The 12,039-nt window shown below is 43.6% G+C and overlaps 3 protein-coding genes across 7 annotated transcripts in view; all 3 read right to left on the bottom strand.

Annotated features, from left to right (window-relative positions):
• The window catches only part of LOC128886310 (protein sprint), a 70,319-nt gene extending 67,289 nt beyond the window's left edge, over positions 1-3,030 (bottom strand). For 3 of the 4 annotated variants that reach the window (XM_054141027.1, XM_054141029.1, XM_054141034.1), the window contains exon 1: positions 2,792-3,028. The gene's annotated coding sequence lies outside the window, so the exon portion shown is untranslated. Of the gene's footprint in view, positions 1-2,791 lie in introns of all 4 variants that reach the window. The other variant, XM_054141037.1, reaches the window with a different exon arrangement.
• An 846-nt stretch (positions 3,031-3,876) lies between these two features.
• On the bottom strand, positions 3,877-5,945 carry LOC128885822 (eukaryotic translation initiation factor 5). Its single transcript, XM_054140131.1, has 3 exons — positions 4,877-5,945; positions 4,610-4,795; positions 3,877-4,518 (listed from the first exon to the last, which is right to left on the bottom strand). Exons 1-3 carry the CDS (start codon positions 5,927-5,929, stop codon positions 4,399-4,401), a joined length of 1,359 nt encoding a protein of 452 aa, XP_053996106.1. The 5' UTR covers positions 5,930-5,945; the 3' UTR covers positions 3,877-4,398.
• Positions 5,946-6,189: 244 nt separating this feature from the next.
• LOC128885842 (uncharacterized) lies at positions 6,190-11,741 on the bottom strand. 2 transcript variants are annotated; one of them, XM_054140152.1, is made up of 3 exons: positions 11,369-11,741; positions 6,438-6,762; positions 6,190-6,325 (listed from the first exon to the last, which is right to left on the bottom strand). In XM_054140152.1, the coding sequence occupies exons 1-3, from the start codon at positions 11,388-11,390 to the stop codon at positions 6,286-6,288; spliced, it is 387 nt and encodes a 128-aa protein (XP_053996127.1). In that variant the 5' UTR covers positions 11,391-11,741; the 3' UTR covers positions 6,190-6,285. The 2 variants fall into 2 exon arrangements, with proteins under 2 accessions (XP_053996127.1, XP_053996128.1); XM_054140153.1 differs by lacking the exon at positions 11,369-11,741 and adding an exon at positions 8,976-9,596.
• Positions 11,742-12,039: the final 298 nt, after the last annotated feature.

Genomic DNA, 12,039 nt, shown 5'->3' with positions numbered 1-12,039 from the left:
TCTCCTCGACGCGTTTCTCTTTGGACGCGTGTCGGTTGATAACAATGCGTATCCAACGTATCTGTTCGTGTCGGGATCCGCATATCACAGTCTGAAAACGGATTGTGACCGAACGATGGCGTACAGTATGTACCGTTCATCGATCACCGCGTGCACGGGGATCCGAAAGTTTGTTAGCGTTGTACGATCACGCGAAACCAAGTACCACGGTGTACACACATACAGTCCACAGGGTCGTTTAAACGGCGCTAGAAATGGTCAGAGTTCTCCGTGAAAACGGCACACCTAATAAACGTAACTGCCATAAAGACGCCGAGGATCGGGGATCACTCTCCAAAACTACGACGACCACGGTAGCTCGGAGCGAAATGCCTCCCATACTAATTTGGTTGCGCCACGATTATCACCGATAGTAAAATTAAAATGAACAGTGCGAGAGAAGGGGTGTAGAGAAAGGGTGGAAAAGGGAAAGAGAGACGTAGAGGAAAATTTCGGCGCGACATCCCTGTGTTGATCATCGTTGAACGTCGCGTCGGTTTTTGGAATGGCACCTCTCTGGGCAATTCAGGTTCGAGGGTGGAAGAAGCTAGGGCGCAACTTTACACTCGATCCTGGAGCGTAAAGACTGCATATGCCAAGCTTGGAGAGATCCGAAAAAAGTCTCAACGTTTCAAGCAAATTACTGGAAAGGTTATACATATATGGTATATCTACAACGTTCGTATCTTTGCTCGAACATCTGCCGTTACGTGTCGTCATTTTTCTCCTATACATTCCCTATCCCATCGAATTCCTAGGAAACCTGAAAACCGCGAAAGTATCGTTAAACATTTTCATCGAGTTCTCGCAGTTGGAGCAAGTTACGACGAATCTACTCTGCGAATGGAGGTCTATGCCCTGTCTGTGTCTCTCCGAATCGATTTTAAGCGCATGGACCACCATAGGCGTAGGGTAAAATGCCAGTTATCGATAAGCTTTCCGAAACTCGTATTTCAAATCATCTTTTACGGTTGAAAAATCTTAACGAATGTACCGACACGTAAAGAAAAGACTAAACAACGCATGTAAACAGCTTTATTCGAAACGAAAAGGTGTAGAAATTCGTACAAATTCTCGATACGTGAAGAAGACGATGGTCGGCAGAAAATCGGCAGAAAAAAACATCAAGATAGAGAAACGAGTGAACGGAGAAGAACGACATCAGTGGGAACGAACGCATCTAGATAATAAGATACATTTTTTTTCGACCTACCCGAGTCGTTGACATCCATTCCGTGTTATCCTATCTTCCTATCGCCTATCTAACGCGCGTATATGTACATGGCGATAGCGTTTTCGCGGGAACAATTACGCTATTGTCGATCCAAACTTCTTCTTTTTCTCACCCTATTGCTTTTCGGGATATAAAAATAAAAATGAAACGGATGTTTGCGATAGGTTCTAGGCATCTTTCTGATTTCCGCTATACAATTACGGTAGTTGTAAAATGTAACATGTCACGTGTAAAAAAAGTAAATTTTGCGCTAGCACTGTTCGATCGAGCTGTACAGTGTGTATACACCGCGGGAGATGTTCGATCGCTGAAACAAGCCAAATACGTGAAACTCGCGTAGGTTCCGACTTCTTTTCCGCTACCCACGTATAGAAACGGGTTAGGTCTGAACGCGTGCGAATGCCAGACCGTTCACTTTTACGAGGTTAGAAACATTATCGAACATTACGTTTTAAATAATTACTTATCGGCTCCTAATATCCATCGGTGATCGTCCTTTTGTTGTCGTCGAAACGTTCAACTGTCCACAGAAATCACGCTTGCTAAACGACAGTTTAATCGTTTAGAATTCGTTTAAACCTTAAACCACCTACCGCGAAATACGAAAACTGAAATAGAAATTGTGGTCGAAGAAACTCGTAAGTGTAACGAACCCGTCACGTTTCTTTACAATCCGTCTACCTAACCAGACGAATCGCTACGGATAACTTTGCCGTATTAACGAATAACCAACTTCTATATTCCTACGATCTAAGCATAATTGAATTTTTCATCATACCTATACGACCATGTCTTGGAAACCGAGGTTATTCGATAACGAAGCTTCGACGGTGTCCAACGGCTTCCGCTGACATCTTAACAGACCAATGTCATCTCACGCTTTTTCGATGATCCTGTTCAACACAATTGCAACATTTTTCAACCTCTTTCTTTCACTCGACGAAAACGTTCTTCGTATATATACGCCGTACGTTATTCACAACAAAGGCACCCGACGCGATAAGCTCGAAGCAACGCGATCGTGTCATCGATACTCCACGCATACTGTGACAAGTTGACGCGTCAAGTTTTAACTGTCAAACGGTACAACTTCCATGGCGTCAACACTACGACGACACTAGTACCACTCCGTTTCGATCGCGAAAATATCGATACCTTTACGCGATCCCTTTCACCGAGTACAGTAACCCGAAACATGTGACCCGCAACAAATATTGATCGTTAATCGTTAGCATTCGAAAAGTAACGGATACATACGATTCTCTAATCGAATGGCAACAAATGCGTAGGTGTGTGTGTGTGTGTGTGTGTGTTTCTCGGAATGGGTGACAAACGCGTTCTGAATCACCTTAAAAGAACGACGATTAAATCGCGTTGCGTCTCGCGCACGTGTTAACGATTTATTAACATTGATTCGCAAATAACCTACCAACTCAGAATCGAACGATAGCGATTTCGAGTAGCGCGACTCGGAGAACGCCAACTTCAAATACGATACAAAGAATAAATAATACTCACCTCGAGTGTTTCGCTGCTTCGCTACGTTTTCTCGAATGTGGTACGTTTTATGCTTGATAAACCACTTTCCGAGTACACGCAGTCTCAAAGAAGAATAAAATACAGTTTCGAAACCAATAATAACCGTATCAGATTTACCACAAGGATTTCAGAAACAAACTTACGCGCACACACATACATATTCGCGACAACGTAATATTGAAAACTTTGACGAAAACTCAGCGTTCCGTAACACCTGTTGGATTGAAAACCACTAACTAGAATGTACGTCACGACATAAACTATATCGAGCCTTGCCAGATTCGCACTAACGTCGCCATCTTGTGGCATAGTCGGGTACTAGGATGCTTCGTGTTAACGCTGTACGGTTCGTTTCCTCTAAGTTCCTAGCCGTGTTAATTTGTTTGTTTCTCGATATTCGCTAGCGTTTGACAACGTCTGCATCCAAAAAGGCCACTCGCCAAGCCGCTCTGTAAACAGCTCAACTTGGACATTTTTGTAACCGATACTAAACCACTCGCCATCTAGCACCAACAGAAGCAAGTATTTCTCAGCGATGGCACCACTGCTACAAAGGCCAGTATCGTTGTAATTGAAGATTCGATCATGTGCCGAAAGACAGAAATGAAACCAGATGCAAAAAAACAAGTCGAAAGGATGCCTAACGCCGTCAAGGAATGATACGCGACACTAAACGAACAGAGCGTTACTGCTTTGTTTCGCACGCACAACCGGTGTTCAACGGTGCGGTGACTCATTCTATCTAGAGTTTACTTTCAACAGAAAAAAAAATGTGGGAACATCGAGCCAATTCGAGCCGTTCGACGATTTCAAAACAAACAAGTTTGAATCTCATCGTTACTCTAAGGTGAACCCGGCACTAGTGACAGACAATGAGTAAAATTTATAGCGGACCGTGATGGACGTTTACCTACATACATACAATATACATAGAATTTCAGGGTCGAGTAAGTGTGATATTTGTGAATATATATTCTTGGAAAAATCTTTTTACCCGATACGAATACGATACGATCGATGTATCGTATTTTTGTCGAAGGGGTGCAAATTAATTTTTCTTGGTATACATTGCGATAAACCATATTTATTTGAATAATTATTAATTGAATAGTAAATAGATACAATAGAGAACGCTTTTAGCAGGCCAACTTCCCAGTAACGATGTAACTATTAATATCGTGTTGTATTTTTCTTCTAAAGGAGACGCGAATCAACGTATACAAGTATCGATCGTTTAAAAAAAATCGCTCAGTAATCATTGTGAATAATGATATAAGATGATTCATCATCGAATCACCTTGTTTAAAAAAACAATTAAAAAAGTATTACCGTACCGATAAATATTGCTAAACTTGTGGAACAGTTAAAATTTGTCGTACATCATAATGGCATTGTAATCACTCCTTGACCTAAAATAACAAAATCCTATACATGTATGATATAGTAAGAGATTGCATTGCGATTCTTTGTATCGTGTGAGAAATAATCGTATAGCATCGTTTATCGGACATATTTTTTCCTATTCGTTTCTTTCCTCATTTTCTTCAAGTCCGACTACTGAGCATCTTTTCATTTTCATTACATCTTTAAATGGCATCGATGTCAAAATCATCCGCATCATCCGAATCATTTGCTACAGCAGGTTTCTGCACAGGCGTTGACTGTTGTGGTTTTAGCGATTGTTTGGCTCTATCGTCGTATTCGATCTACAAAGAAAAAAAAAAGAAGACACGGTTACATTTCGGTATCGGTATCTGTAAACAATTAACATTTAACGCTCTTTCCAAACAAGTTTACCTCCAAATCGTCGTCTTCTTCTTCCGACTCCGAATCTTCTTCTTCTGCTTCTTTCAACCAAGTTATGAACGGTGCAGCTTTATCATGAATTTCTTGAGATAAATCTTTCGATACGTATCTTCCAGTGACTTTGCTCGCCCACTCGAATAGGGCTTTTTCTTCCAAAATATCGGCATCGTAAAAGAGCTGCAAGATAATCCAACGAGTCAAGATACAAGAATAATCGCGATTGTCGTTGTAAAATTAGAAGCGCTACTTTCGTCTTACCTTTAGAATGCCAGGGACTTTTGACATCAATACATCTTTATGCAGGGCTATTACTTGTTCGATTCCTCTGATTAAATACTTTTGTGCCTTGATGTCATCGTGCGTGAAACGAAGCAAAAGTACTCGATATTTTTTTGCTTGACCAGCAATGTTTTGATCGAAGAGTAGTTCGGCCAAAACCAACGGCGCCTTCGTCTTAATCTCCAGACGTTCAGCCTCCGCTACCAACTCTTTATGATTGTCCAGTTGCCCAGCGTCGCGACGACATTTGACTAATTTATAAAACATGTCCATTCGTTCGTTTTCAGTCTTATCGAGATCATCGTTGATGGTCATTCCTTTTGCTCCGTCCGTTAAATCTTGCAGACGAGCTCTAACTGCCTCTTCCGACACGTCGACGGCCCAATTAACATCGTCTGCCTCTTCGTTTGCCACTTTTTCAGGAGCTTCGACCACGATATCGGTTGTGCTGGTATCGTTCTCCGGAGAACCAGATCGATCGCCATTAGCAGTAGCGGTAGTTGTGGTGGTAGTTTCACCGTTGGCGCGTTTCGAACGTTTTCCGCGTTTTCCTTCTGTTAGAGAGCTTCCTTGAACTGCGGGATTTAGGCTGGGTGGATTCTTAAGGATGTAGGTGTTTAACTTGTGATTGCTTTCCAATAGTCCATGATAACCGCAGGCTTTGCATCCCTGCGAGATGGTTCCTTTCTTCGCGCTGACTATCAGTTCTGTTTCGGGATTATCGCAGGCCGGACAAAGAACGTATTTTCTAATGAATCCATCGAGAAGATCTTGTAATTTAGTGGCGTCGTGCGAACCATTGACAATAAATCTTTCGTTTTTGAAATCAAATTGAGTTTGCGCTCCAAGTTCACAGCCGAAGTACTTGGTCGGGTAAGTAGCAGGTCTTCCAATCGCTTTGGCAACGTCGACCATATTCACGATTACAGTCTTGATGCCGTTACCCTTGCCTTCGACTTTAGCTTGGATCCGTGGCATTTTGTAGCGGTAAAACGCATCGCTGACGTTACGGTTAACGTTGACACTCCCCATGGTGACTGATATTTCCACCTCTTGCTCCTCGCTAATTTAACGTCCTTTCGAAATGACACCACCTTTTTACGAGACGTCGTTGCGAACGCGTTGACGAGTTGCGTTAAAACTGACGCCGAAGCCGCACGCTTTTAATAGCTCGTTTCGATATCTTTGCCTATCTTGTTTTTCTTCAGGTAGGTAACGTCTTCGTCCTTGTCCTTCTGGATCTACTTTTCACGTTTCCCAGCGGCAGTTTGATTGCTGTGCAGCGACGTTGCCAGGCAATGGCTACCCGATGGTAGCTCGTAACGTGTCGAGTCAGGGTGATTTTTGTCGTCTGCGGTAAGATTTGCCGCACTACCCACTGACGTCAGTCACGTTTCTCTGAAAGGCTGTAGCTTCCGATGCCTATTACTGGAAATCAAACGAGTCGGTTAATTTTTCTTTTCTTTTCTTTTCTTTTCTTTTCTTTCCTCTTCTTTTCGCTACACGGATTAAATATTTTCTAGGATCGGAGGACACCCACCTGGAAAATTTTGAGGTCCTGTGCTTAGGCAGGACCAGGTGGTTCAGAAATCGTTGGGTGGTATCTTGATGAAGGTATTGCCTCGGTTTAGTAGGCAGAGGGGGATAGTCTTCAATGATCATACACGCTGCCTGTCCGTTGCTTGTGCCCCTAAGAAAGCCTGGGTACCAGGTTGGAATGGTTAACTCACAGGTTCCACGCAACAAACGACTATACCGTGCGAAGGAGATGATGTTGCCGTTTACGAGTCGCTTGGACAATGTCCTACTACCGCCGCCTTTGCTGTACACCGATCCTTTCCCTCTGGATGATATCCTGAATGTTTCTGTAACGAGAACAACCTCGCTATCACTAGTCGCCAAAACCTACTAGCTCCTATCTAGAACGTTATTCGAGCTAGAATCATCTAACGCTGGTTCGATACCAATCAAAGAAACACATGGTTAAATCGTACATGGTCCGAGCACGAACCTATCTTCGATGATCCAAATCATTTCAATTCAAAGAACGGAAGACGTTTCGCAAACGTTAGGCTATGTCTTGACGCGAGATGAACAAATTTGTCCGCATAGAGAGTAGGTCTGCTAAAAACGTTTCCAGAACGAGAACATCGGGGATGATTTTCACTAATATAAAGGTCGATCATTTGTACGTCGGTTGCCTGGTTCCCATGGGCGCCGATGGTTCGGAAATTTTGTCCAGTATGCGTTTCATTTATTCGCGATTATTAACGATCATCTAGGCGGTGTTTGGACGAGACCGACCATGCCAGAATCATCGTAGCTAAAGTCACACGCGCACGTGCCCTACCGGAGAAACCTTTCAAACTAGACCTACCGGAAACGAAGCAACAAAGTAGACCTTTTGCCGAACGACATTATCTCGAAACAAAACAAACGAATTGTGCAACAAAACACGATATAGATTACCATGACACGCTCCGTTAATTCATCGAGAATCCCATCGATCTGAAGGTGCACCGATTCGGTCCAATCGGTTACCATAAGTACGATTCGATTAGAGTAGAAATTACTTGCAACAAATCAACGGAGAAAAGTAGTTTTTTCCTGTAAAGAAATTCGTTTGCGCATCGACCGACGTCCCTCGAGATATCGACGTTCTCACGTGTGTAATGTTGCGATTACGAGCATGCGTAAATAGTAAAATAACAGCCTAGAATTTTAACCGCAGCGGTTTCGTAGCGATAGCCGTTTATCAATGCAACGACGAGCACTAAAGGTGCTCCCCTGCGTATCGATCCACTTCTAATGGAAACAGGATTTCGCATTACAAACCCGAGTAGCTCAAATGTCAAACGATAACTGCTCTAATCGTAAAACTAGGATGCAATTAACAGCAGGACAGACGACAAATATTTTAAGACCGCTCCGTACAACGTAACTGTACTATGCGCGCGATCCTCGGCGTGGATCATCAGCGATCCGCATCGTGAAATTATTTATTTAAATGTCCGTCGCACAATTACAGAGCAGCGATAACGTTTGCTTCGTATCCATTGCTCAGCAAATCTTTTTATGCAACCGCATAAACAACGAGTCGACGCCAACGAGTAGAGGTACATATAGATAGATACGTAGGTAAGTCAACCCACGAGGAACGCTTCACGTTCACCCGCTGTCTTCGTTCCACGCCCCTACCATAATTATTTATTTTCTAGATTTATCGGACGGCGAGTTATCAACACCTAAATCGAAGAAGAACGATCAACGTATTTCCTTTCCGAAAAATAATTCTCGAAAAGATGGAGATTCGTGTCGATTGATAAGAGCGGTCCATCGAATTTTCGTGAAACTTGCTAGAAACACGGAACCGTCGATTAAAAAATGTTCGAAATTCGTGTAATCGTATCGTTCTCGTTCGACAAGTACGTTCAGATTAAAGGTGCGAAACCACTCCCATCACAACGCGATCAAACCAAGTCCAGTTGGTGGTAGCAACTGTGGTGGTTCAACTGTCCGCGACACATGTTCACCAGCAGAAGGTTGTTACGGTTGGCAGCGGTGGCTAACTCGCTGCTGTAAGCAAACGTCGCAGGATGGAAGCGTATTTCGATTGAGAAAAAAGGTAGGCAGTCAATGCATACGGTCACGTTGCATCGTGTCATACAATGCGCAAAGGGGCCACGTCGATGCACGTTACACTGCTTGTAACAGACGAAACTGAACCGAGAGAGAAAGAGAAAAAGAGAAGAGAGGGAAGAGAGAGAAGAATCAAGGCCCAGATTTCAGCAACACGACGAAACATCTTGGGAACGATGATCGCTGGTAACAGCCGATGATAAATCGCCGTCACCTCGTGAAACTTTTCATCCCGATACACCGATGGATTAGGAACAATAAGTTGATCGTTGGAAGGACACAGATTGCAAAACCATCTTAGCATCCATGCGAAAAGAAGCCAAAACTTTGAAGTAATCTTCGTTCGTCGAGTAGGAAAAAGTATCGTATCTCCGTTGGACGGAGCCCGAAACCCAAGAATCGAGCGACGAGGAGGTGTAGCACCGCCGAGGATCTTTACCTGCTCGGTACAGACGCATAAGTCGTGATTTGCGATCGTGGCTGTTGCTGGTGGTGTGGTAGTACTCTCGGTGTCTTTACGTCTTCCTCGAGACTCTCGCCAGAGAGGGAGAGCTTGATCGAGGAAGAGAATCGCCGGTTCCGCTTGATAATCGGCCGAAAAGTGTTGGTCTTTCGCGGCGCTGTTACGTGAACGCACACGTTACGACGGATTGCGGACGATAGCTGTGAGCTGTGAGCTGTGAACGTGTATGTACTCTCTACCGGCTGCCGTAACTGGAGTCGTCGTCGTCATCGCCGTCGTGCGTGCTCGTGGCTCTCTCGGGTCCCGGGTCGGCCTACTCCACGGCTCCGGTGCTCGCGCACGCGTCCTCTGTACGGGGATACGCCATACGCCGTATATTGATCGGAACGTGGCCCGATCCGGACCTAACGAACGACGCGGAATTTCTAGTATGTCGGTCTTAGATGTACCGGACTTGAGGCAAGGTTAGATTTCACCGATCGCTCGCCACGAGGACACCTTGATATTTCACAGCTTCGACAGCTTCAACAGCTTGCCAACTTGAAATTGATTTCATTCTAGTAGGGATACTCGCGTGATCGGTAATCTTTAGCCACAGAGGCTAAACTGTGCATCGGGTCCACCATCGCGTGCATACGATGGGATGCGCTAGTTTTCCGTATATCGGACGATGGATGACACGATCAAACGGTAATGAATTTTATCGCGATAAGGTGCGATTGACACCAAGTTGTCGGTAAGATCGTAGACAAGAATTTATTAGTTAGTTTATAAATTCAAGTGTCTGAATCGTAGAAACGAAGATAATGTTAATCTCGCTCTCGTCGTAACGTAAACGTTCGGTGTAGCAAGTCCGACTTTCTAAAATAAAATTCAAATAAAAACCGGTAAGAGAGGACTGTGTTTAATTGAACTCTACCAGTCGAGGTTAAAAGATTTTATGCTATTTATTGCTTCGAATCGTCACAGTGTTATCTCGAATGCGTCACAATCATTATCTAGTTGCGCAAAGGAGTCGATCGATTGGGAAATAGTAAATCAACGTCGCTGTAATATTATTAGAAATTTATTAGCGTTTCTACGGAAAACCGTCGAGCGATTTTGTCCGGAAACGACGCAATTCGATAGAAATGATTTCCGGTCTGGGAGCAACACTTGAGAACCGCTGAGAGCTGATTAAGAGGTATTATTTTGCATCGCTATCGTGCGTCGTGTGACTATGCATACTTAAGGGTCAAAGCAGGCCATCTTAAGCCATAGATAAATGGACAAAATAAGACGAGTGTGCGCGAAGGGTGCAAAAGGTCTGATTACACGAGACTGTTCGGAGAATCAGTTTCGAAACCAGCTGCGGTTTCCTTTTGACGATTAAAGACAACCGTAATTCACAAGCGAATAACGAGCTATTTTAATGTCAATTTTTTCATTCAATTTATAACAAATTGTTTACCGTATAAGCCGTATTATTCTCTTACAATTTAAGAATTAAGAGTTAAGAGTTAACCCGTTCGTAGTCTTACACCAGATCAAGTTTCGCTGTATCGGATATAGTTTCGAAATACATATGATATTACGCGTGAATATTCCAAGACATCTACTGCTCATTGCAATGTCAACAAATACGTTACACGACGAATGCTCGACACAGTAGAATCACATTGAAATTATGTAAATTATTTTAATCTCTTGTTCAATGTTACTATGCCGGTTAATATGAAAGAATCGACTTTCTTGCGCGGAACAGTCGATTCATCGTCGTAATTGTTGATCGACGAATGACGTTGCACGTTACACTCAAAGAGGAAATCCAACAAGAAATAAATATTAATATTTTACGCAACGTCTGTCATAAAGAAATTCGACGTTTCAATTTTAATTCGGAGGTGTAATCAACGCTATAACGTTTTGATATTTCGATTCGATGCTTTTTATAACGTGTGGATAGCTCCGTTTTACTTGTTTCTCAATATTCTCAGAAACAAGAGAATGTAATTCATCGATACGCTACACGAGTGTTATCACAATCTCGCGATTACTCGAACGACAACCCGCACAGGTTTCATTGCGTTCAAGAATTCAGAGTAATATCGATACGCCGTTACGTTGCGGAAATAGAGAAAACGCGGAAAGCAAAAAAAAAAAGAGAGAGATGGATAGAGGAAAAGTTGAACGTGCTAGAAAAAGAAGGCAATCGCAATCGCGAAAAGGACAGAGAAATGATAATTTCCGTAGAAACGAGCCGTTCCACGGATCGCGCACATTCTCGTGTCCAAAATGGCTGGTCGCTAAAATTAGCGTCGAAAGGCAACGAAACGATACCGGATAGGACGTTGCCGTCGTCGTCGTTACCATGCCCTGGTTTCACTCACCTTGACGTCGAAGAAAAGTCATATAAAATGGTATCGCCCTGCTGGACGGCCGCCTTCTAGCGTGAAAATTGAACGGGTGTTCGTGGGTGTTTCGAGACAGATGGATCGCCCTGTCGGGTGTACCCCAGTGTCTCGTTTTACGTCTTTCTATGGTATCGGCTGTGGAAGTCGATCGTGAATACGGCCAGTCGCTTCGCCGTGACACCGTGTCGATGCCTTCTGGTTTCTCGGTGCTTTTCCTACACGATGACAACTATTTCTCTCGTCGAATTGTTAACCGCTCGAGGTTTCTGCGGCTTTACGTGCTGTGCTGTGCGTAACTTTTTTGCTCGCGACGTGCACTCGATACGATCCGGCTTCTGAGACGACTACTGCCTGAACACAACTGCAAACGCTCCACGAAACCGTCAGGGCCGTCAACGTAACTTGCGAGTTGCGACTCGGACCGTGACTCCCTGTCGATAACACCGACGCTCTACCTTCACCGAGTGGACGGTTTTTTCCTCGAGTCATGTGATCATCCGTATCGCCAACAATGATGTAATAGCAATTTTATCATTTTCCTTCGGTTATTTCTTTAATGAAATGACAAAATGATTAAAAATTTGTCTGCGGCTACATCTACGTCATCTACATATTCAAAATCCAAATCCAATAGCGATAGGTTGAGA

Source organism: Hylaeus anthracinus, unplaced genomic scaffold (genome assembly GCF_026225885.1).
Source record: "Hylaeus anthracinus isolate JK02 unplaced genomic scaffold, UHH_iyHylAnth1.0_haploid 11982, whole genome shotgun sequence".
Taxonomy (NCBI): domain Eukaryota; kingdom Metazoa; phylum Arthropoda; class Insecta; order Hymenoptera; family Colletidae; genus Hylaeus; species Hylaeus anthracinus.
The sequence above is the reverse complement of the archived record's forward strand: the minus strand, read 5'-3'. Positions and strand labels throughout refer to the sequence as shown.